Source organism: Scardinius erythrophthalmus (assembly GCF_964197995.2).
Source record: "Scardinius erythrophthalmus genome assembly, chromosome: 20".
NCBI classification, from domain to species: domain Eukaryota; kingdom Metazoa; phylum Chordata; class Actinopteri; order Cypriniformes; family Leuciscidae; genus Scardinius; species Scardinius erythrophthalmus.
In genome coordinates, this window is record NC_138240.1 from 12,916,928 (window position 1) to 12,943,311 (window position 26,384).

Sequence of the window (26,384 nt, forward strand, 5' to 3'; positions counted from 1 at the left end):
GTTCGCCAAAAATTACTAATTATCTCCTTGGGAATGTCTGACACCGGTGCATACATACTGTAATAGACGTGCCAGGCGTGAAAGCTTGTCAGGTGTAGCAACAGTAACTAAGGAGGGCAGGGCTTAGCGAAGCGTCAATTATTAGACAAGTTGATATTTTGAGCACATTTTACCAATTGAAAACCACATAAATCTAAATGACAATTAAGATTTGTATATAATTATTAATTGGCAATATGTAATTGTTGATGAGGGCTTAAAGTGAATAACACCTTATATTAAGATGTGCATAATTATTAAACTTTTTTTTCCCTACAGGTAAAATGGGCCAAAAAAGAGAGAGATTTAACACACTGAAAAATCAATTTATGAAATGCCCATGAGAAGGATGCAATGCTTTAGAAATTTTAAAAATTAATGTGTGGCCATTTGACAGCAAATTGTTCATTGGGTCAGCAGGGTCACAAAAACAGGTGGAGAAGAAAAGAAGCATGTTAATGAATTTCTGGTGGTTTCACACTTAATTCTTCGCATTAATTCTTAGTTTACAGTGCCACCATTTTCGAGAAAAGCAAACTACCTGGATTACTCAGAAGTAAAAGGTGTCAGGTTCTCAGAGACTTTGCTAAGGCAAGGAATCCTGAAACATGACCCCCACTTAATAAGAATCAAAAGCTGAAACGTCATGAAAAGATTTTTTTTTAAGTTTTATGGACAGATAGGTTGAGAGTGACTCTTGAGGTACCAGAACCAGGTGAAGTCGGACAACAGCAAGGTGGCAAGAGAGCCATGGTGTGAGCTGCTACTAACAATGAGCAAGACAGATCTTTCAGGGTAGGAGATGGACTTAAAATGAACTCACAGTCTTCATGTATTTCACAACACTTCAGTTTATGTTTTTTATTAAGTTGGGGTCATGTTTCAGGATTCTTTAGAAAAGTATTTGGGAACCTGACACCTTGTACTTCTGAAGACTCCAAGTAGGTTGGCAGTTCTGGAAAATGGCACTGGAGACTAAAGGGTTCCTGATGGCTTCACATCTAATTATTCACCTTAATTCTTAAAGTCTTTTGCAGTTAGTATCTTTCCTTCTCAACCTGTTTTTTGTGACCCTGCTGCATGCCATCCTTCTCACGTCCATTTAATAATTTTTGACTTTTCATTGTGAGTTAAATCTCTTTTTTGGCCTTTTTTACCTGTAAAAGAAAACCTGTTTAATAATTATGCAATTATGAATATAAGGCATCTTTCACTTCCAGCCCTGGTTAACAATTATATATCACATATAAAAAAATGAATAGTAGTTAATAAGTTTGATATGGCTTGGAATTGGTAAAATGTGACTAGAAAACACTATGATCAGAATATTGACTTGCCTAATAATTATGTATGCACTGTATTTCATTTTTAAAAATAAATAAAACTGTTTTCTATTTTAATACATTTTAAAATGTAAAGCATTTAAATGACTATAGTTTTCAGTGTTTTATTTTTAAGTATCTTAACAAAATAGTATAGAATATTACTATTTATCAGTTATTGTCCATAACATAAAAGTCATTGTCAGAATATCAGTGTCAACCTGTCACAGTGTCTGGTTTTGTGTATCCCCGGGTAACCACTAGAGGTCCTCTTCCCCCACGGTGTCATTCACTCATGAACTGCATTTCCCATAATCCTTTGTCTGAACTCATCAATGATCATTGCACACAGCTGTTTCCACTCACATTGTTTGTACCTGTCTATTTATACCCTGTCTGTTTTGTGATTGTTGTGGATTCCTTGTTTAATGTCATTGCACCGCTGTGTTCCATGCCTGTTTGGTTCTTGTTTGGTTCTTGTTTGGTTCTTGTTTGGTTCTTGTTTGGTTCTTGTTTGGTTTGACTGCTTTTTTATGGATTTTGACCTTTTGCCTGGACTAGTTTGTGAGTACGGATTACCCTAATAAGTTAAACTTGCGATTGGATCTTACCTTTTCCCCGTGTGTGTATCGTGACAGAAGGAATCCACCAATATAAAGATCCAGCAAGTACAGCGGAATTAGAGAACGGACAGACCAATATGTGGATACCGCGGAGTGAGGTTTTTCCATCTGGAGGAGATTCAGGTTCTCATATTTCCCTGTTTGAGTATTTTTCCATGTGTGTGCGAAGGACCGCGGAGATTGTTGGGCCTCCAGAGGCAGTGGGCTCGATGCCACCATCTTGCTGTCGTAGGCGGAGAAGGAGGAAGCAGGCGTCCTCTGTTCCTCAAGACATGGAGGTCGTCACGTCTGCCGATCCAGAGACAGTTCACGTCACGTCTGTTGATCTAGAGACTGTTCACGTCACATCTGTCGATCCAGAGACTGTTCACGTCATGTCTGTTGGTCCAGAGCTGTCCAGCATCAGTCCTGCCATGGCCAAGAGGGCTGTCTTCACCTTCTATGCATTGGCTGTTGTGCATGCATGGAGGAAACATGAGTTCTGCAGATCCAGAGACTGTTCACGTCACGTCTGCCGATCCAGAGACTGTTCAGGTCCTGTCTGCCGATCCAGAGACTGTTCTGGTCACGTCTGCCGATCCAGAGACTGTTCAGGTCCTGTCTGCCAATCCAGAGACTGTTCTGGTCCCGTCTGCTGATCCAGAGACTGTTCAGGTCACGTCTGCCGATCCAGAGACTGTTCACGTCATGTCTGCCGATCCAGAAAATTTGCATGTCACGTCTGTCGATGCAGAGACGGTTCCTGTGCTGGAGGCTGTACCCGTCAGCTCTGCCACGGCCAAGAGGGCTGTCTTCACTTTTTATATGGTTGCTGTCCTGCGTGCCTGGGCTGCACACACCACCAAGATGGCAGCCTCCAGTCCAGTTGGAACCACGGACACTGTGCTGGAGCCGGTGTCTGTTCCTGAGCCAGTGTCTGTATCATTTCCTGTCCCTGAGCCGGTGTCTGTGTCTGTCCCTGAGCCGGTGTCTGTGTCTTTCCCTGAGCCGGTGTCTGTGTCTTTCCCTGAGCCGGTGTCTGTGTCTTTCCCTGAGCCGGTGTCTGTGTCTTTCCCTGAGCCGGTGTCTGTGTCTTTCCCTGAGCCGGTGTCTGTGTCTTTCCCTGAGCCGGTGTCTGTGTCTGTCCCTGAGCCGGTGTCTGTCCCTGAGCCGGTGTCTGTCCCTGAGCCGGTGTCTGTCCCTGAGCCGGTGTCTGTTCCTGTGCCTGGCCGCCCGAGGGACTGTCGTCTCAGCCCTGGCCGCCCGAGGGACTGTCGTCTCAGCCCTGGCCGCCCGAGGGACTGTCGTCTCAGCCCTGGCCGTCGGCTAAGCCATCACCCCCTTTTCCTGTTCCACTCCATGGACCTGGCCCCCCATCCCTCCCCCTGATCCTCCACCATTCCACCTCCCTCCTGGATTCTTGTTTTGTTTTTTGTGTCTTGGAGCGTCTGGTAGCCGCTCCGTAGAGGGGGGGTTATGTCACAGTGTCTGGTTTTGTGTATCCCCGGGTAACCACTAGAGGTCCTCTTCCCCCACGGTGTCATTCACTCATGAACTGCATTTCCCATAATCCTTTGTCTGAACTCATCAATGATCATTGCACACAGCTGTTTCCACTCACATTGTTTGTACCTGTCTATTTATACCCTGTCTGTTTTGTGATTGTTGTGGATTCCTTGTTTAATGTCATTGCACCGCTGTGTTCCATGCCTGTTTGGTTCTTGTTTGGTTCTTGTTTGGTTCTTGTTTGGTTCTTGTTTGGTTCTTGTTTGGTTTGACTGCTTTTTTATGGATTTTGACCTTTTGCCTGGACTAGTTTGTGAGTACGGATTAACCTAATAAGTTAAACTTGCGATTGGATCTTACCTTTTCCCCGTGTGTGTATCGTGACACAACCAGAATTTTAAATATCTGTGCATTTCTGATATTTTGCCTAATTCAACCAGTAGCCATTTTTCCACATTTAAATCGTTTCATAATAGTGCATCAAATCTGAAATAAAGCCCCGAAAAAGGATTCTTTCTTTCTCTCCGTTAATAAACGCCTTTGATTCAGGCTACAGGGAGATTGTCTCTGCAATTAGCCACTTTGAAAGAAGTGTCTGTTAATTGACAAGTAACCAAATGTTCTCTTAGTCTAATTCGGTGGATTGCTTCGAAAAATTATAATTTTGCCTGATTTGTTGACAGCCTAAATCTATTCTTCCTATACTATTCGAACTTTGTATGTGACCTGCACTAAAATTAATTTAATTGAATTTAAATCTAACATAACTTTTAAGGGCCCATTTTCTGACTATTTCACTCATCTGTTACCTGTTTGTTGAAGGCGTCATCTGCATGCGAGTATTCCTCTCTGTCTGAAGGACAGTGTCCGGGTGAGTCAGTCTCCTGCTGTGTGTCTGTGGTTCCTGCCTGGCCAGCTGTTCCTGGAGTTGAAGTGTGATGGCTGGTATATCGACCTTGTTGCTGCTGGGGCGTTTGGGGCTGAACCTGAGCAATAATTAATATTAGAAAATTGGAATTAAAATGACGTAAATATCACATTAAACAGAATCAATATCTGACAGTCAAGCTGAATTTTCCACTTTGTACAGGCTTTAACCATTATACTGTTATATTGCCTGTGGCTGTCGCTCGTCAAACGAGTACTGCGAACGCATGTTTGATAGGATGATGCGGCGAGTCATTCGGCTTTCTGAGGCGGAACTGCGCAGCCGTTGAAAGTTCTTGTTCATGCGATACTGCCGGAATGCTGTCTGAATCGTGCGAGCCGCTCGCCTGCTCAGGAAGTAACCGCCATACTTCCTCTCCAGCATCTCCACCTGATAAAAAGGAAAACAGAGCGCATGAAAAGGGAATGGAATTGAAGACAGAAAGATGTGGTGCATTGTTCTTCAAACCTAGAAATGTACTGTGTCTACATGCTTTACCAATCAAACCTGAATCACAAAGAATCTGGATAATGACTCAATTTAACAGCAATATTGTTAAAAAATTAATAAAAGAAAATTTATATTTCTGTACATGGCAGTTGAGTGTTTATGTGAATATTTTCAGATGTCTCAGTCACTCCTCCATGAGTGGATAATTCCACAATGCAGAAATCCTTGGTAGTAATATGAAAACATTACAGCACGGTCTGGATCATAACTGCAATCCCATTTTTCATTATGTGAGATAATGGAGGTTTGGCTTCACATTAGCATGACTGTAGGACATTATGTGCATTCAAGGCATGACTGTAGTTTAAAGCTTGTAATATGGCCTCCATGCACATTAAAACACAAACATGTTGCGATAAGTAGATTTTCCTTTGGGCTGTTTGTGCCACTGAGAGTTCTGACAAACATTAAGCAAGCACAGATTAAGCAAAGTTAACAGTGTTTGACAAGCTGAAGATTTCCTTCCATTAATGGTATTAAAACATGGTAATACTGTTTTTTTAGGGATGGCACGATTTCTTTAAATTAGATGTGTAAACACCACTGTACATAAATATGATATACTGTACATTCAATTCCACCGTTATTACTGTATGAAAGCACTAAGGTATGACCCTCTGATATAATCCTGTACTATGTAATATTTGAAAACTGGTTTTGGTATGGTATTTTGGTTATACCATCTTGAAATTGTTGACATTTTGCATGAAAAGAAATGAAAATGATTTATAATTTTGAAATTTAAAACATGCCCATCATAGAAGATATGCATTTAAGTCTTCGTATGTATGATTTTCATTTTAATGTATTTTTGATTTAATTAATGCATTGACAAAAAATAAATAAAATACCAACAACATTGACCCATTTCCCATTCCCAAGATTTACAATTTTTTAAAAGAGTGATTTATAGTCAGTAAAATAATTTAGAGCAAACCATGCCTAGAAACACACACACACACACACACACACACACACACACACACACACACACACACACACACACACACACACACACACACACACACACACACACACACACACACACACACACACGTATATATTTCTTATATATACATACATTTAACCATGGTACTGCCCCACCACATTAAAAGGTGGTACAGTGGAAATACACAATGGCAGGTCAAAATGGATTATATGCATTAGGATTATATGCGTTTCTTGAGGCAGAACACATCCACACCTTCTTGTCCTGCAGGTCCGTGGAGAGCTCATAGCTGTCAGAGAGCGCTTTGCAGCGCTTGCTCTCTTCTTCCTCTTGCTTGCGGAGTGCCAGGCTGGCGGGTTGGTGGCGTGTCCGTTGCGCCCAGGCCAGGCTCGCTGGACTTGAAGGGGCCACAGGAGGCCCCTGAGGGCCGGGAATGTTTCGAATGTTCCCGTAGCGGTCCGAGTTGCCCAGGTATGGGCCCTGACTGCAGGTGCTGTCGGAAAAGCTAGTTGTGTCCGGACACTGAGGATCTCCTTCCACACTGAGAGGAAAAAAGAGAGAGAGAGAGACAGAGAGATGGAGAATGAGCTCTAGGTCAACAACTGCCAGAAATGGTCTCATTTGATGACAAGTTGAGACTAAAACAAGTCTGTAATCTTGGCACTGAAACTGATCAGTGTAGACAAACATATTAGCACACTAACCAACATTAGCATTTCAAATGCCCATATGCAGCCCAGCCAGGACTCAGCCATCTGCCCGGAATACAGGAGAACGAGAGAGGAACAAGAGAAGATGGAGGGAGTGTGAAAGAGGAACAGAGAGAGGGCATAATGCATAGAGAAACAGGCAGAGAGAAATGAGAGAGAGAGAGAGAGAGAGAGAGAGAGAGAGAGAGAGAGATGGAAGGGAAAAACAGTAGCATGTGTGGCATACTGTCAACGAGAGAAGCCAAGTCAGGCATCAAAAATTATAAGAACTGAGTCATCCGATGATGACTCGGAGAGAAAAAGAGCAAGCGAGGAAGAGAGAAGCGCGAAAAAGAATGAAAAGGAGTATAAAAGGAGAGTCGGAAGCAGGTGTACTGTACTGTGATGACTCACTTCCTGTTGTCAGCATTTTATCTGTACATCTCTTTATTCTGTATTCTTTAGTCACCTTTTTTTTACTGCCATAACCAGCTTAACCTATTCTCAACAAATATACAGATTAAACCGGTTTGACCAATATATATATATATATATATATATATATATATATATATATATATATATATATATATATATATATATGTGTATATATATATATACCTTGCAACTTAATCGTTAAACAGTTCTACTAAGCACATTTTTTTTTTTTACTGTTGTAGTCTAATGTTTTAATTTTTGTAGCCAAAAAGCAGATACAATAATAAAAAAATTGTTATGGATATTATTTATAATTGTTACTGTTATATTCACTTTTCAACTTCAAGTTTATTATTATCAAAACAACATTGCAATTTGAATAACAATACAAACTACTACTACTAATTATTATTATGCTGCATATTACATTTTTATTGTTGTAGTCTAATGATCATTAAGTATTGTGCCAAAATCACAAATAAACTAAAAATTTAAAATTCATTATAGATATTGGTTATCAGACACTTAAAAACACTCTATATGTGTTTTAGCCATTATATTAAGCATTATCAGTAAATCTAAGCTATTTTCACAAATCTTGACATATAACATTTAAATGTTCATCATTCTGTGTTTTTCCCCCAGTTGTTTACTCACATGTAGGCGTGGGCCCTGTGCGGGAGTTTAGTCTTTCGATGGAAGCGCATGGCTAAAGAGGAGAACACACACTCACACATGATGTCTGCAGCGGTGTGATAGGGAGCGTGTGTTTGTGTAAGAGCTGCTCTAGGATCAGCTGAATCTTGCTGGAGGGTTTCCTGATGACCGCATCGACGATCTGTCAATTACTGCAGAGCCGATGCAGTTTACGAGCAGTACAGTAGCAACGCACACACATACAGTCCTCTCTCTTTGTGTGTAGCAAATCTCTTCACACCAGGGGGCTGGTAACGAACAACACGGCAACAGCTGAGTTTTGCCAGCAACAGAAAAGCTTCAAAACAATCGTCTCAACAGCAATCAACTGACATATTATACCCCTACACACTGTAACATTCAATGTATGATTATTATACAGCCTACAGTTTCACAATATACCGTTCCACCAAAAGGCAGCATAGTACAACTTCCATTTCTTTCTTTCTATCACACACATGGCAATAAATGTCCTTCAGACTTTCTCTCCTGTCTAGGACGTGTATGGTGATGTGTGTCCAGGAATAGTGCCGAGTAGTCCAGCCGTGCAATCCTGCGGTGATCAGCATGAGTGACTTTAGATATGTGCATGTATGTGTATGTGTGTGTTTGCTCATGACGGATATGCAGCTGTGGTAGGATCCCGGTCACATGGTGCATGAGTGTGTGGGCAAATCGTGCTGTCCCCCACCTCCTGTGGCAAGTCACACAAAGGCACACTTGCACACACGTCACAGCAGTCCTGGGTCAGCTCACTACCCAACAAACATTATTCATTCCTGTTACAATAAATATATTGTAGTACTGTTGTAACAAAATGTTAAAGATATTTTGTGTTTTTGAATGACGTCTCATCAGGAAAGAAAGGATTGCTCACTAAGGCTATATTTATGTGATAACCCTAATATTAATGACCTAAAGGTCCATGAAAAATCTGTGTGTACATGTAAAATATTAATAAAAATCCATGTTTAAATTTCAAAAACAGCATATTCACTAATTAATGACAAGCTATGAGGTTTAATACAAAATAAACATTTATTTAAATAACGCTGAGACAGCAGTAAGACGTTTAGATAAAATATTGTGTCTGACCCTCAGAACTCCACTTTCTAATTTATGTTGGTGCAAGATGATGTCAGTTTTTGGTTAGCCAGGAAAGTTTTCTTACCGAAAAGTTAGTTAGAAATTGTTAGTTTTTGATTTGTAGAACGTTATATTGTAACGTTCCCCTAACGTTATAATCTAACGTTAAATATTTTGAATTTGGACTGCAGTACCCATTTCAACCACTAGCTGTCAATATTACATACTGCACCTTTAACAGCAGAAGGAAAGATTATTAGTGAACAATGACTTAGGCCTACATTTTAACTGACTTCAGAAGACTACAAATATAGTGCATGTGTAATATGGACCCTTTTATGATGCTTTTTTGTGTGTCATTCTGAAGGTTAACAGCCCCAGTCCTCATTTACCTTCATTAAAAAGAGAGGCCCTGGTCTCATACAAAAGTCATACAGGTTTGTACAACATGAAGGTGAGCAAATTATATTTACATTTATTCATTTAGCAAATGCTTTTAGTTATAATTCCTCACATAGATATCTGATTTAATACATTTAACCGCATAGAAGATAAGGAACCTTTTCTGACTGTTAAAGTGTACTGAGAGCAAAACGTGCATGTGCATTAGTTGTGTGTGTGTGTACACTTGTATTTTCATGAAATCGCCTGTGGGGCAGATGCTGACAGAAAGGAATATTTCCGTGCGAGCCAGTGAATGGCTGTTAATTGAAAGTGTCACTCAGACTCCTACATGCGTTTGGCAGCATTAGTGTAACCTGTTAAAGAAAACGTTCATCAACAGGAAAGCAACCAAGTGGTTCTGCAATATTAGCTCAAAAGCATGCACAGATCTATCAGAAATGGCCACCAAAACACTTTCAACACACTATCATTTAGGACACGCTAATCTTGCATACATTAAAATACAGATAATATGCAAACTGGGATTATAATTTTGTCAAGTGCCTCGGTTAGTAAAATACAGTAATTCACGCTCTCCCACTAGACAGAAGTGCATGGGCCAATCAAACCAGATTTTTAAATACATAATACGAGTTATTCAACACAAATATACAGGACTCACAGCAGACATTAGTACAGCTTTAGCTTGCTCTATTAAACCAATAATAAAGTAATAAAAAGCAGCACCATTAACTTTATGATCTAAAAGAGCCATCTGCTTTTCAACAGAATGATCTTGCATTATGCTAATGTAACTATATCACTATACCATTCAGCTGCCATTATATAATAGTGCACTTTAAAATTGTCCCTCTGCTATCAATCTATCATGATTTTTTAGTAATTAACATTCATTATTATGTTTAAAAGTCCACAATATCTAAAACATTTCATGCATTCCTGCAAGCATCTTATGAAGAAGATGTGAAACAAAGCTTAAAAAAACAACAACTAACACAAAAAGCAAACTGACAGATAAACAGAGTGTGCGCCATTGATCTTTGAAGGATTACTGAATTGTTTCCTCAGCTAGTTCTGTGTAAATCTATACCAATTTATGTGTCACCGTGATCACACCACAAACCAGCAATCCACAACAAATATACACAATCGGAAAGTAATCAGCAACTTTTACTCTACAAATGACCAATTTTTTTTGTGGTTGTAGTACCAAAGTAGATTCGTTTTTTTTTATTAATTTCAATAGATTTGGCATGCTGCTTAGCTAACACCACAGTACTCCAAGCATAGAAATACTTTATAATTCCAATAGAAACCATTTTAATGAAAATATAAGCTTATTTAATTCCCTCACCTTTTCCACCATCTTGGATTGATTTTTCACAGAGCTCATTGCAATGTATTATAGAATTGCCTTCTCTACAAAGGATACATGTGATGCTGCCTTAGAATTTGGCGTAAACTGGGTAGGAGGCGGTATAATTAAGCTGCCTACCTTCTGGAACAGCCATGTGAGGTCTTAAAATGCTGCCTCCGTAGGCAGCACACTAACTTTTGAAACAGAGGTTTTATCTTTGCTACAGGAGATGGGGGCTGGTGTGACACAGCTAAGAGCTATTTTTTTTAATCAATTCTATCGATTTTCATAATCATGTTAGATTAGTTTAGGCTCAGAATTACAGTAATTCCACCATATCAGTCTAGTATCAGTAGCCTTTAGTTGGGAGTGATAGAGAGAAAGGCATTGTAATCATCTTTTTAGTTTGTGTTATAAAGCAGAGAATGAGAAGCAGAGAAGCATAAAATGAGAGAAAAAAAAATCACACCTGTAAAACACCTGAAAAAAAAAAAATCTGAATTCCAGCTTTTCTTTTCTATTTATCAAAAATAACAATATTGTTCAAAGGTTTGGGGTCAGTATAATTTTTGTTAAAGAAATTAATACATTTATTTAACAAGGATGCATTAACTTTCTAAAAAAAATTCTACTTCAAATAAATGCTGTTTCTTTTTCAAAGAATACTGAAAAAATGTAAGTCACAAGTCATCTAAAGCCATATGATAAACAGCCCGAAATGTTGTTATTCAAAGAAAATATTAATATCCATCTGTTGTGATAAAAATTTGTCTTTGTTTGCATAAGGTCAGAATCATAGTTATTCACATGATTTAATATAAAGAAAAGAAGTAAAAAGCCATGTCCAAATAAACTTGAATGAGATTGAGATTTAAAGGGATGATAGCTCACCCAAAAATGACAATTCTGTCATCATTTACTCATATCGTTAAAAACCTGTACGACTTTCTTTCTTCTGTGGAACATAAAAGAAGATATTGAAAAATGTTGCCACAGCTTTTGTCCATTTAATGAATGTCAATCTTTGCTTGTACTATGTATTTTAGAAATGTAATTTTTCAATATACTAGTTCTTTAAATCTGAGGCTGACAGTTACACTGCACATTTAAAATTGGATGCTGAATTTAGACTTAATTCACACTCACAGGCACATGGTTTCCTCTTGAAAAGTGGAAATATTCAGTCTCTGAGTCATCAGTCTCCTTGAGATTATGTTGAAGGTAAATGGTATCATGAAGGTAAAGGTGTGAGACAGTGAGAATGTGTCATAGCAAGATATATATATAAAAAAAGTACCCCACAGTTTTTAAAGAGGCCAAATTATGCCCTTTTACAAAGTCTTGATTTTGTTTTTGGGGTCTACTAGAACAATTTTCATGCTTGAATGTTCAAAAAACTATTTTTCATTCTTGCAGCACCTCTCTTCCCAGTCTGTCAGTAATGCCCTCTTTAGTTTCTGTCTCTATGAAGCCCCTCCTTCTGAAAAGTGCAATATGTTCTGATTGGTCGGCTGGGCCAGTGTGTTGTGACTGGGCAACCGCTTTGAGCATGTTTCAGAAATGTCACCATGACCTTGAGTTTTTTTTTAAGATTTATTTTTGGTGTGTTTTGCCTCTATTGCAATAGGAGTCTGTAGGCCTAGTCTCTCCCCTGTGAAGGCCTCCTTCCCTTTCCTTTACCTCTGTGCAGATAAAATGTTATCAAAATGATTCCAGTTCACACGGATACACGGAAGCGACGAAAAAAATCAGTATTATGAATTTTTAAGGCCAGACAAGTAATTTGGTGAGGTAAATTTGTAAAGGAAGACTACACGCCTGCGCACATATATATTAAAACGCGCATATACAGTATATAGACTTAACACGTAATGCGTATGTGCACGCCGTCAGCATTTTAACGGATTTGCGTTTTTTAAGTTTACACGGAGATGATAACGTTTTTCAAAAATTGTCAACGCTTCCACCTTGGAACCAATTTCAAGGTTTGCGTTCTCGAGCCACCAGGCACAGTTGTTGTGCGAATGAGCGGACCGGAGTGCGCTAAGGGTTTTCTGTTAGAACGGTGTCAGGTAAGCGGCCCCTAAGTTAATAACTAATAATCTTTGCAACGGAAGTGAATTAATCAAAACTAACTTTAGCTGGACAATCTAGAGCTGCTGTAAAGCCAAAACAATCTCTGTTACTTTAATTTCCTATTATCACGGTAAAGCTGCTTTGAAACAATCTACAGGGTGGGCCATTTATATGGATACACCGTAATAACATGGGAATGGTTGGTGATATTAAAGTTCTGTTTGTATATGTCATGGTCACCACCCATCTTGAGGAGTTTGCCCCCTCACATATACTAATGTGCCACAAACAGGACTTTAATATCACCAACCATTCCCATGTTATTACGGTGTATCCATATAAATGGCCCACCCTGTAGATTGTTTAAAGCGCTATATAAATTAAGGTGACTTGACTTGACTTGACTAGGAAGTGGGAGAGAGAGGGGGACGGGATGGGGGAAGGTCTGTGTGCTTGAGACTCGAACTTGGGTCACCCAAAATTAGGGATGACACGAAAATAAACTTCTTGTTCGAAACCCAAACTTGTAGATGCACTTGGCTATAAACAGAAAATGCTTTTTAAAAATTATTATTATTAAAATTATAGCTTTTTTGTATAATTGTATTAATATTAGAATTTTTTTATGAAATCCAATCATTTTAATGATACTGAATTTAAAAAATGCAAGCCAATAAAATAAAATAACCACCCTTTTATTGAATTCACTAAAATTATTCGATTCTATGCAAACAGAATCAGATTTACCAGATTTATTTTTGACAAATTATCCAAATAATGTATAGTCCTACAAAGCTATTATTATCAGAGCATGTGAGCAGAGCGTAGTGGGAAGCAGATCACTGAAGAACACTGAAGGGCGGCATATATTTTCGGCCGTTTTTCTCTTTCGGCCAAAAAACGAAAATGCTATACATACATTTTATCTATACATTAGATTACTTGCTTAGATGTCCAAATATGAAATAATGTTACTATTTCTGGCTTGGATCATAAAGCATTGCAAGCTTTCATTTTGCACACTCAGCAAACAACAAATATTCACGCAGTGAGCATCAGAAGCCAAAGAGAGTGTACGTCATTTCTGCACTCCCTCAAAATGCAGTGTTTGGCAGTCATAGTGCACTTCCGGTTTAAAGCTACAGGCCAGGACTACTAAAGCGGCCTTGGGAATCATCTCTGCGTTCATTACTAAAGGCTCAGCTTGAGAACACACTGTTGGGGAATAAGACTGCTGCATGTCACGACACAGAGCGCTGTATGGTCTCGCTTTTTAACACAACCTCAAGCAGCCTGTCATTTACACCAAACCGGATCACAGCTTCAGCAGCACAGAAGAGAGAAACACTGACGACATCAACGGTTTAGGCTTAAAATAGCAGGACTGCTGAAAACACAAAAGTAACAAATGACTTTGAACTCCAGAGATCAGTCTGAACAAGACGAATGTACAAGGAAGATTAATAATGACATAATTTAGTGTCTAAATATAGACAGTAGGCAAATAATCTGACTAACTCAAACAAAACCAGGTATAAACTTCAAATGGAATTTGATCTAAATATATTAAATAATGTCTATACAGAAAAAAAGACAGTATCATATTATATAATATATTATTACAATCAGACAACAATAGCAGCTTTTTCCACTGTTGGGCCAGTGCAAGCCATGGCTAACAACGTGCCTGGCCGGGCCAATAGCCTCGGACCTCAAGCACAGAGGCCAAAATCAAGTTGTATGTCCACTGTCGGGCCATTATCGCCGTAGCGCTGCAATAAAACCCGCCCTTAACACACCACGAGAATGTCAAACAACGCCACCATTTCACCAGCTGACTGAAAACTAGCTAAATCACAAAATGAGCATGACAGAAGCAAACGTTTGGTCTTTAATTAAAGACTTAAAGGTGCCATAGAATGGAAAACAGTATTTATCTTGGCATAGTTGAATAATAAGAGTTCTGTACATGGAACTGACATATTGTGAGCCTAAAACACCATTGTTTCCTCCTTCATATGTAAATCTCGTGCGTGCAAAAGACCACTGAAAAATGCCAACATAACACCGACTGTGAGGTTGCAGTCGGGATCATTAATATTTACGCCCCCCTAAATTTGCATATACCAGCCCATGTTCTAGGCCAGGCAGTGTTAATGTGGACCTGCACAGCCGAATCATCAAAAGTTCTGCAGGTATTGTGAAGAAGCAAGCAAGAACACTAGTGAAAATGGCAGATCATGGATATAAACTTTTCATACCCTTCCCACAGAACAGAACTGTCAACAGGCATGGTTGATGTTTATCTACAACAGGATACCGCACCATTTTAATTCAAAGTTGTTAGTTTGCTCTGCCCATTTCACCACTGACAGTTTTTCTAACCTGGGACAATATCTAGCAGGCTTCACTCAGTGTTTGATACTGAAGAAGGGAGCAATTCCAACTATATTGCCATTTCAACCCCTACCGCAAGCAGCAAGTAGTGATTTTATCCATTCTTGACTGTTGAAGCCATTTCTGTTTAAAATTGAAAGTTTCTTAGTGAACTAACAACATTAACGATAATTTACCCTGTGTTTTCGAGATCGAACGCAAGATGATAATACAGTAACGTTAACATAATAGTATGACGACCTATTTACAAGGAGGTTAATATTATTTCCTGCCTGTGTTGTCATAGATGTATCTACAGTTGTATTTTGTAGATTTATATGTCAATCCGTTTTGTCAGGTAGTATTATAATTTAGCCTACTTCATCAACAACACATAATTTAGGAGCTAACTTAGTTTGGTTGCTTACAGATAGCTCACTCACTCCTTCTAGATAACGTGACCTTCTTCACCACTTAAGTTGAAACGATTGTCATTTGACAATGCATCTAGTCAATTTGATAAAATATTTTTTTGTTTGAGAACTGAAAGATGATTCTTTTGAACGTTTGTATTTCAGAACACATCACAGCTCCTGCGTACAAATCTGTAAAACAGCCAATTAGACCAGAGCTCAACAATATTATTCATGACCCTTCAAATAAGGTAATAACAGCCCATTTCATTCTAGGGACAAATCCTAGGGTTGTAAATGGACATGTAAAACCGCATCTGGAGAATTTTTGCCCTTACCTAAGCCACATACCTTCTATGTAGATATCAGAACAATTTTAAATTTTGTATCAATGCATTCTATGGCACCTTTAAGATTCCAGCATCAATATTTCACCAATGTTTTACAATACAAATGGTACAGTGACAGTAATTTATTAATTTGAGTCAGGAGTGCACATCAATCATGCTGAATCAAACTGATATTTACCATTTCATATAAAAAGAGAACACATACCTATTCAGTTGCACCTGCTTCCATTTATTTGCAATCACAGGAATGCACAAAACAACTTCATTAAGGCTTTTAAGTCCAAAGGCTTACACATTATGGTAGAATTTTCCCCTACGCACCTGACTTAAGATGAACCAAGTGTCCCTGACATCTCCAAAATTATACTCGGGTGACTCTGACCTCGTTGGTTGACGCCTAAGAGTAGCTATTCTGACCACATAAAATGCCTAAGAATTATAGTTACCTGACCGCATCTAGGGGTGTGACGATAACCGCATCACCGCAATATCGCGTTGATGAGATGCCTACCGCGGTGTGAGGTCATCACCGCACGTTTTTTTTTTTTTTGTTTTTTTTTTTCTGAAAGTTACAGGAGTGCATATGGTGTGTGATATGAACTATAAACACATTAATATTTTGCTTATAATTTACTGTATTCTGCGAGTCCCATGTTCAAGGGCTTCTGGAGAAAAAAAACGCTTAGGGAGTCGAGGGACAGTCCGTTAAACATGGGATTTATTTTTTTGTGTGTCTGATTATTAATTAACTGCTAGGTTTTGTGATGTTTACAGATAATGTTCAATTAAATACAAACAAACACAGGAATAAAAGACAAGCATAACGTAAACAGTTGGAGTTAGATTTTAATTGCAAGTAGCGATCTCTCTTATATGGTATCGGAAATAACAGTTGACGGCGCTAGCCGAATGATTCAAAAAATAGCCACAAATCTAGTGTCTAAGCCAAATACTGTGTCGCCTTTGAGGCAGGTGACAATTAAGGGGAAGCCGGTGAATTTGGACAAGGCGCACAAATGTATCCGTCTCGTGAGGAAATACCACTAACCAATAACTAGACCACATCTTAGAAAAATTAACCGTCCTGTGGCGTTTGCAGGACTTAAAGTGTAAGTTGCAGGTTAACCACCACAGCCAATTAATGTGTAAATTAAAGTGCTCTATATGTATATATTTAATTATTTCTGTCTTAAAATGCGTTAAAATAACATTTATTAGGGTTTCTTCAAACGTAGCGTGTTTTTCAGTTACTGGGTGATGACGTCACAAGAGGAACTCGCAACCCATGCTCTGCTAGATTCCTACTGTATTATGGCTATTTGGAGAACGACTGAGGATGTGGGAAACCATCAAATTCTTTATGGACCACAGCCCTACAATTTTTAACTGGTCAGGCGTGAGAGAGGGGAGCCATGGCACTCAAAGAGTTATTAATGCTTGGTGTGAGGAGAATGAGTGGAGGGTTAGCCAGGTGTCCCGGTGAGTAACGTTAGCTACGTTAGAGCAAGTCTAGCCTGGTGCAAACTTAACCCGGATAATATAACAGAACAAGCAAGTCTTTTCAAAATATTGCCGTCATGTAGAATAGCAAGGAGGGACAACGACTGAAGACATTATTTACTTACAGTAACGTTAAGTCAGTCCAAATCAGAGCTGCACGTTAGAGATGCACGTCAGGCGCAATCGCTAGTCTCATCGACGCCTCAAACGTCATGTAATACCCTTCCTCAGTCCACGCGTTATCAATTTCTCACGATTTAATTAGCGATGTTTATTGTCAGAAAAGAAAAAGAGAGATCGATGTCCCCATCACTGTGTGTGTGTGGGCTATCAGCAGTGGAGAGTGTGTGCTGCCGTGAGGTGAACGCGTTTAGTTTAGTGGAGCAGCTCGACCCGCGACCGGCTGATCTGACGTGCCTGAACCCGTTTGTTTTGCGAATAGCTTATTCTCATTTCAGGCAGGATCACGGTCCCCTTGAAGTCAGCACACACGAGTATGTTAACAGTTGAGTTATTTTATCCATAATTTTTTTATCAAATAAAACATACAACCAACTTGTCTGTAGTTATGTAAGGCATCTATAGCTATGACTATGCCGGTAACTCTACTAGTGAGTTCCTCTTGTGACGTCACGCTCCATCTAGTGGAAGGGAGCGGGAGCGGTTAAAACCACTGTTAAAAGTGCCAACTTTTCATATTATATCAGCATTTTGGTATAAAAAACAATGGTGGGCAGTTCTTATCTTTATGTTTAATAAACACATTGCATTATCTTCGTGAAAAATTTAACCTGCAACTTACACTTTAAGTGCAGCACACCTACCTTAGGTCGGCGACACACTGGCTGCGTGGCGTGTCCGTTTTTATTTCGGCTCCCATGTTAACAGGTTAGAGCTTGAGAGCGTGAGACGCGCTTCTCAGTTGCGGCACGAGCCGCGCGGAAAACGCGTGCATGCCAGAAATAGAACCAACGCCTATTTTTCACGCGACAGGCAAGCCTGTTGGAAGCGTTTCCTGGTCAAATATAATAGGAAAAGATGTTTGTATGTCATTTTGACATGAATACATATTAATAAATTACATTTTGATGTGTGAAAGTTAAGGTTTTGACATAAATGTAGATATAAATGTAATTAAAAAAATATTATCGATTTTCAAATATTGCACCTGTCAATACAGAACGAAATATTCTGTAGCCTTTTTTTGCCGTCAATACTGCCGAGTGCCGACGCTGTCTTTGCTGCTATATATATGTTTAACATTAAGTAGCCTAGGCCTTCCACAACTCTCTCCCCATTTGTCGAATATATCACCAATGAGGCGTATATGTCAGCAGCAGCGTTTTTCAAAGACATAGAAAAAGACACGCAACAGAAACGCTACACTCACACCACACAGCCAGTGTGTCGCCGGCCTTAAGACTACCTAAATAATAGTTAATTATTAATATTTTCAATTTAATATAAATGTTAATTTGTTTATTTTTTAATAAAGAATACTGCTTTATGATTATTCATTTCCATTGTCATTTACAAGCTACATGCGGTCTTGATCGCGTCTGCACTGTGTGATGCGGCCGCGGGTGATTTTTTTTTTGGGGGGGGGGGTGTCGGTTAACCGCCAAACCGCGATATTTGTTGCTCCTTCACCGCGGTAAGAAAAAATCCCATACCGTCACAGCCCTAACCGCATCTAACCCCACCTAAGAGTCTCACACTGAGTCGTACGACATCTCCTTCTTTTGACACTATCGCTCAGGAATGAGATCTTTAGTGTCTAACTAATCTGTTAACATGCTGCGCAGAAATAACCAGACAGACTTCAGCGGCAAGGAGGGTTCTGGAACAATTCTCAGAGAATCTCAACCAGAAAGAAGAATACATCAGGTTTTATAGGATAGACATATACAACAGTAAGAACCACATGACATATTACTCATGATTGTTTTCCTTCAATATGATTGGTTCAATCTGTGCAAAACAAGCCCCCACTTCGCCCTGTGTTAGTGGCAGACAAAATTTAGATCTCAAAATCACTGAAAAAATCAAAGAGGTTAGAAGTTCATTTGATTACTCAATATGTCATGAGACTATTATAGAATATTATATTTGTTGATATTGTCTAGCCAGTATCTCAAAGTTTCCACTGGTTTCAACACATCAACCTTAAAGTAAATTTTGTTTTTTTCAGTATTATTTATATTTTTTTCTGTAGAAAAAAATATCAATATATCAACAATATTGAAACAATATCATGTTTACTTACAGTATGCAAACCACAGCGATAATAAATACAAATACTATGTTTATGGAAAATACCAGAGACTGCTTGAAGAACGTACACAAATCATTTATGATTATAATCATGTATTTATTGGGTTTCATGTTTTCTCTGTCTCTTCCCTGAGCCTTTGTTAATACCGGACTAATGCATCCGCATACATGTCATTAAAAACATGCAATCGAGTGGCCTCGTATAACTCATGTTTTCTCTGTTGCTCTGTCTGAAAGGATAACAGTATAGTGAGATGGGAGAGATCACTCAAACCTCCTCAGATGGCATAATTTTGTGAAAAATTAATAAAAATGCTCACTCTTTCTAAAGAAATGTGATGTAGCCTTTACAATTGCATATACATATATTTCTGCCTCATATGGTGATCAAGTGGAAATGCGGCTAAAGACTCTGAATTAATTCATCCAAGAAACTTGAATCTTTTGATCCAAAACTTTGTTCAATAATTTACCATTTTATAACTTATACATTTGCAAATGAATTATTTAGATAAATTTTGAAACCGGAGCATTTAACTAAATATATTTATACAAAAATGTTAAATTCAAGCATGTGTGCAAAAGGACTGAATTAGTCAATAGTTTCTGCACAGGTTGATTCACATGAACCGGTTGAACCCCTCAAACAAACCACTTCAATAATATTAATCTGAATCCCAACATTACTTGAAATACAGTTTCAGTTCACATCTGTGTGCACAATATAGCCCACATCTCAACACTAAAATGGGTATGAACTGAGACATGTTAGAAAGGCAAGACATGCCAATTATTCACTGAGGTGCCATGCTGAGTAGCCTAACTTATTTAGTCACTTCATATGTGCATAAATGTGTTTGGAATTAATGTGATGCACTAGAGAAAACTAAAACTAAAATATGTACATGTAAACGTGCATGAGAAACAAACTTTGCGCAGAGCTAAAACATATAGTCAGAAGGAAAAACTGAGTTAGTGTGAGTAAAGATAAAGTAGATGAAAATTGTGACTGTGGCTCAAATCCAATGCATTAAACAGACAGGAAAGGACCAAGGCTGATACAGCAGGACACATAGCCGGGGGTTAGAAAGAGAATGAGAGGGTGAAAGAAAGGTCAAAGCTCAGAAGAAATCTTTAGCATTTTTGAACTCATATACTGCTCAAAGGCTTTTTTTTGCTTTAAAGTCCAACTGAAATCAAAATTGACCCTATTTACTTTGTTAGCGCATATTACTAGTCTTGTGGTGAAAAATTAATCTGTGCAAGTTAATACACAGAAAAAAATTGTTTGCCGTCGTAATCTTTCATCAAAGTCTGAAAAGTTACTTCCGGTCTGGAATGGCGTTCCTTCTCTGATGATGTAGGTTTGACGGCTTGGGTTGGGAAACGCTTAAAGGGTTAGTTCACCCAAAAATGAAAACTCTGTCAGTAATTACTCACCCTCATGTTGTTCCAACCCCGTAAGACTTTCGTTCATCTTCGGAACACAAATTAAGATATTTTTGATTAAATCTGAGTGCTGGCTCACTCCTCCACAGGCTTATGGACACTATAACTTGCTGGCCCAGAAAATGTATGAAAGACATTGTTAATATAGTCCAAGTGACTCCAGTGGCTCAATCTTAAGTTAATAAAGTGACGAGAATACTGTATGTGCGCAAAAAACAAACAAAAATAACAACTTTATTCCACTATTCATTTCATTCTCTCTCTGTGCCTCGAGTTAGTTCACATAGTGTTTTTGCGCAGCGCGCCTGTGTTGCACGTCACCACGTAGGCCAGTGGTGCCCAATAGGTCGATCGCGATCTACCAGTCGATCGCAAAGACAATGCTGGTAGATCGCACATAATTTTAAAATATGCTTTTGTTAAATTTGAATAAAAATAAATATAGCATTGTCCTTACTTCTTTTAGTTTCTGTATAACTTGCACTTGACGAATGAATTTTTACCAGGCGCGATTTTTGTTTATTCGGTTGTCATGACAACTAGCCTGCTTCTGCTTTCCAGCTCAAGAGCTTCGGAGAACAAAGCGCGAAATTGTGAAGCTAACAGTATTCGGAATCGGTAGCGTACACAAATGCCATTCATTCATTCATAAATTCCAACCATTTGAAAATAAACTGTTTGAAAATGATCAAAACACCGGTCCACCATGACTGATGACAATGTGGAGGCCTGTTTGAGACTAGCTATCAGCAGCTTCTGCCCGGATTATATAAAACTGTCTGATTCCAGTCAGTGCAAGTCATCAGAATAAGGCAAAATGTTGTAAGTATTTTGAGTTTAGTGTTAAAATTGAATATCAACAATGAACATTTATTATTATTTTTTCTCCTTAATTACAAGATTACATGCAGTACTACTACTGTAGTAGCAACAAGCATTTGAAGTGGTTTTTTTTTATTTATTAAAATGTGTTTTTTAGTTGGTAGTTGGTAGATCTCATTGTGTTGATCATTTTAAAAGTAGATCATCAAGCAAAAAAGTGTGGGCACCCCTGACGTAGGCTCACTATTGGGCGATGCTGGTCATGTGTGTGATGCGTGGTGACGTGCAACACAGACGCGCTACGCAAAAACACTACGTGAAAAGACTCGAGGCCCAGAGAGAAGGAAATGAAAGTGGAATAAAGTCGTAATTTTTGTTTGTTTTTGCGCACAAAAAAGTATTCTCGTCGCTTTATAAACTTAAGATTGAGCCACTGGAGTCACTTGGACTATATTAACGATGTCTTTAATACATTTTCTGGGCCAGCAAGTTATAGTGTCCATAAGCATGTGGAGGAGTGATCCAGCTCTCAGATTTCATCAAAAATATCTTAATTTGTGTTCCGAAGATGAACAAAAGTCTTACGGGGTTGGAACAACATTAGGGTGAGTAATTACTGACAGAATTTTCATTTTTGGGTGAACTAACCCTTTAACCACTCCCCTCAAACCGTTAATCTGCTATGAGCAGAGATGGAGAGGAGGAGCGCTAGAGAAAAACGGTCAGGGTATATTCTGGCAAACCGTTTGCCAATCACGTCTAGCAATCGGCAAAGCAAACTGTGGCACACGCCATTTACCAACAAGCGATGGGTAATTCGCAAAGCACAATGTTATTTTCTGTTTCCCCAGCACGATACCATAGAACGGCATAAAGTAAGAGGTTTGAGAAGTAAGAGGCGGGGCACCAGTTAAAAAATTTCAAAGTTAAAGTTCACGCAAACTGGTAGCCTATTAATAGACCAGGTTTAGTCAAATATTGATTGTTTATAGCTGAATTAGTTATAGGCTATATAGCCTACAATTATACACAACCGATTTTATTGGTTTATAGCCTACAGCAATCCTACGCATGTAGGCTACACGTCTGGTACGAGTTTATGAATGATCTATCACGCTGTTTGGCCGTAGGCTAGCCTACTACAGAAATATTAAGTGATAACGATTTCAGTAACAATCAATTGGATAATGTTTTGATGAACTTACGAATCAAGTTAGATGAAGTTACTGTAAAAATGTATTCGTATAGCCTAGAGCTCAATTCACATCGTTTTCGTTTAAAAGTTTTACAAAAAAGTCATATAAGCTTTATGGCTAGACGATATCACGAAATATGTTGCTGATAAATGATACACTGTTTGAGAGTTAGCCTAGTTATATTAAATTAATTTACCCGATATATCAGTGCCACTTTTAGTGAGCAATGAGCATGACTGCATGAAATTACTGGCATGTCAAAGTCTGATATAGACAATATATTTTCCGCATGCTATGCATGGCTTCGTAATTTTACTTCATGCTTCTTCGTTTTTCCATTAGGATCTGTGAATAAACACAACATCGGGATTTTACACATGGTGTAGGCCTAATTCACTGTAGGCTATTTCAGTAAAACATCAGAAAACATCTTTATTTTAAAGCAAAACCACCGTGACAAATAAGACCATAATAGGCTACCAAATAGAACACAAGCCCTGCATGGCCATTGGGTTTTGTGCGTAAAATGGGAATAAAAACCGCGCAGTGCTAAAATGTGAAAATAAATAAAGAAATATATATTTTTTACTAAAACAGATATTATGTCGATCTTTAGGTTATGCAGATAGCTATATGTGACTGTTAATATTTGAAACCATTTTTATATACATTACACGCAGATTAAAACATGAACACACAATGCGGGGGTAGATAAATAAATAATTGGATTTTTAATGTCACAGTCGTAGGGCCTATGTGTCAGGTTTTAAAATCATCGGTGCCGTCACCAAGAGTTTGTTTGCAGCCGGTGTGAAAGCACAATGGGCACGCACGCGCAGCAAACGCTCTTTCCGACGCGCCACTCAGGCGTGCTGTATGAAACCGGCCTTAAAATAATTGTAATGTGGCGATCGGGTGCGGATATCTATAAATCAGAGAAAATTATGTTGCGGGTGGGTGGCGGTGCATTATTAATTAGAAGCAGCCGATTCGGGTGACGTTAAATATGATCCGCGCATATAGGCCTATAGCCTCAGTATTAAACGATCAAGCTTTAGATGATTTTTTTCCACAGAAAATGAATGACACAAAACCATTTAAAACTTACCATACATAGCCTACATGAAATAATAGCCTAGAATGCGTTATGCAATGATTTAATAAATTATGTTGGTTGGAAGTCTTATTTCTCTGATGATTGGCTACACTGAATTTCTGAAAATTTCTATAGTTCATAAAACGTCTTAAGTGTGGCTAGGCTACCCTGTACCATCTGGAAGCTTTACAGCATGGCCACCAGTTTGAGAACCACTATTAGGCTAAAATCTGTGTTAACGGACTTTACAATTATATTACAAAATGGAGGTATGAACTTAGATATTAAATTCGATATTTTATTAAGATATTACATAAGAATGGGGTTGCTCATGCCAATATCTTATATCGTTGGATTCTTTATTGGATTATAGGGGAGAGCGGGGCACAAAGTAACGCTTTTTGACTTTCTCAGTTTGTGTAAATCTACTTATGGTTCAGAGTATTTTTTTTCCCACATTAATTTACCACATGTCTTCTACAATTATGTGTTTTTGTTTTATTAATACAGTATATACTTTTTTCTTGATATACCCCGAAAGAATGGAAGTGAAATGTGACATGCCCCATAGGTAGGGTACATTGTAACATGTGTGGGGCACATTGTAACATGTGACCATATGACAGCTTAAAATGTTATCTGATCTAATAAAAAATATATACAAAACAAACTAAAATATTTTCTAAATAAAATAAATTAAAAAACGTTCTCATAATGACAATTTTTAATAATTAAATATAAACTCATTTTTGACTTTTGACTACGAACACATGAAAACACAGCTATACAACATAGTTCAAAACAAATAAATAATTAGTAATTTCTGAACATTGACTCTCAGTCAGTTATCACCTTTTTCTCACGTTTTCTCAATAAAATTAATAAAAGTATAGAATATAATACCATATTTCTAATAGGGGCACATTGTAACGCAGAGTGACAACATGCCCCCGCCTGCACAACTGGGATTTAAACCCGGCTAGTGTTTTCTGCTAGTTAGCGAAGCATTAAACAACTATCTCAACTGTTAAATAACATCTTAGAGATTAAAATAATATCAGATTTGTCTAATTTTAAATAAACACAAAAAATAGAGATGAAAAATTAATTTAAGTAAGAAATTTACTTTTGCTATGGTTTAATAAATGTCAATGGATATCTTCCAAAAAAAAAAAATATATATATATACACAAAGTTTCGTCATCCAAGCATGTGCGGAAGTATTTAAAACAAGCGTGTTACAACTAGCCCCGCGTTAGGTTGTGCCCCGCACTCCCATAGGCTATATTCTATCTATGTTCCAAATATAATTGCGTTCTACTAATTCAGCTATAAACAATCAATATTTGACTATTAAAATATAGACCTTGTCTATTAATACCTGTTTGCGTGAACTTTAACTTTGAAATTTTTTAACTGGTGCCCCGCCTCTTACTTCTCAAACCTCTTACTTTATGCCGTTCAATGGTATCGTGCTGGGGAAACAGAAAATAACATTGTGCTTTGCGAATTACCCATCGCTTGTTGGTAAATGGCGTGTGCCACAGTTTGCTTTGCCGATTGCTAGACGTGATTGGCAAACGGTTTGCCAGAATATACCCTGACCAAAAACCCTGCTCTCTGTTCAATATTCCTTTTCACTGGGAAATACGTCACAACACTGGAGAAAAGTCGTTTGCAACTTCTGGTTCACGCGGACTTTAAATAAGGTTATGATATAAAAAAAAACTATACCATTGAAAGTTCATAATTCATTAAACTAAAAAACTAATTAAACTAAAAAATCTCAAGCTTATTGAAGACAAGTAAACAGTCTGATAAAATAAGAACAAAGAAACTAATTACAAGCAATAGGACACACTACAATAGAACAAAGACACAAAAGAAATAGACCTACCTGAAAAACTTCAAGCACTAGAAATAAGAAATACTACATAAATTGTGTAATCAAATGTATTTAAAAAAAACACTGCATTTATTCTGCATTTATTCTCAATACATTTATTCTCATCCAAAAGTGATTCAGTCAAGAACAGTAAGAGATTTTCTCTCTTTTGTTGTTTGATTAACATTAATGACAGACTGCAGCAGGTTTATTAGGCTGCTGTCACTTTAAGAGTGAATGCACGGATCCAGTATACTGTTAAACATGCATTTTCTTTCTCAACTGTTCATGATCACTTAAGACATAAATCACTGTTTACGAGGATACTTGCAAAGACGGGCATTTTGACACATAAATGTGTGTATTTGACTGTTTGAGCCCAATAAGGCGGCAAAATCAACTCCGTTCAGTACTCACACA

At 38.2% G+C, this 26,384-nt stretch overlaps 1 protein-coding gene across 3 annotated transcripts in view; it reads right to left on the bottom strand.

The window, feature by feature from the left end:
• iqsec2a (IQ motif and Sec7 domain ArfGEF 2a) overlaps window positions 1–26,384 on the bottom strand; it is a gene marked incomplete at its 5' end in the record, with an annotated part of 90,275 nt that overhangs the window by 15,756 nt on the left and 48,135 nt on the right. The window contains 4 exons of one of the 3 annotated variants that reach the window (XM_081348319.1): window positions 4,279–4,455; window positions 4,587–4,787; window positions 6,112–6,397; window positions 7,641–8,164. In XM_081348319.1, the coding sequence (XP_081204445.1) occupies window positions 4,279–4,455; window positions 4,587–4,787; window positions 6,112–6,397; window positions 7,641–7,720 (744 nt within the window). Of the gene's footprint in view, window positions 1–4,278; window positions 4,456–4,586; window positions 4,788–6,111; window positions 6,398–6,560; window positions 6,584–7,640; window positions 8,165–26,384 lie in introns of those variants that run through there. The other 2 variants (XM_081348320.1, XM_081348318.1) reach the window with 2 other exon arrangements.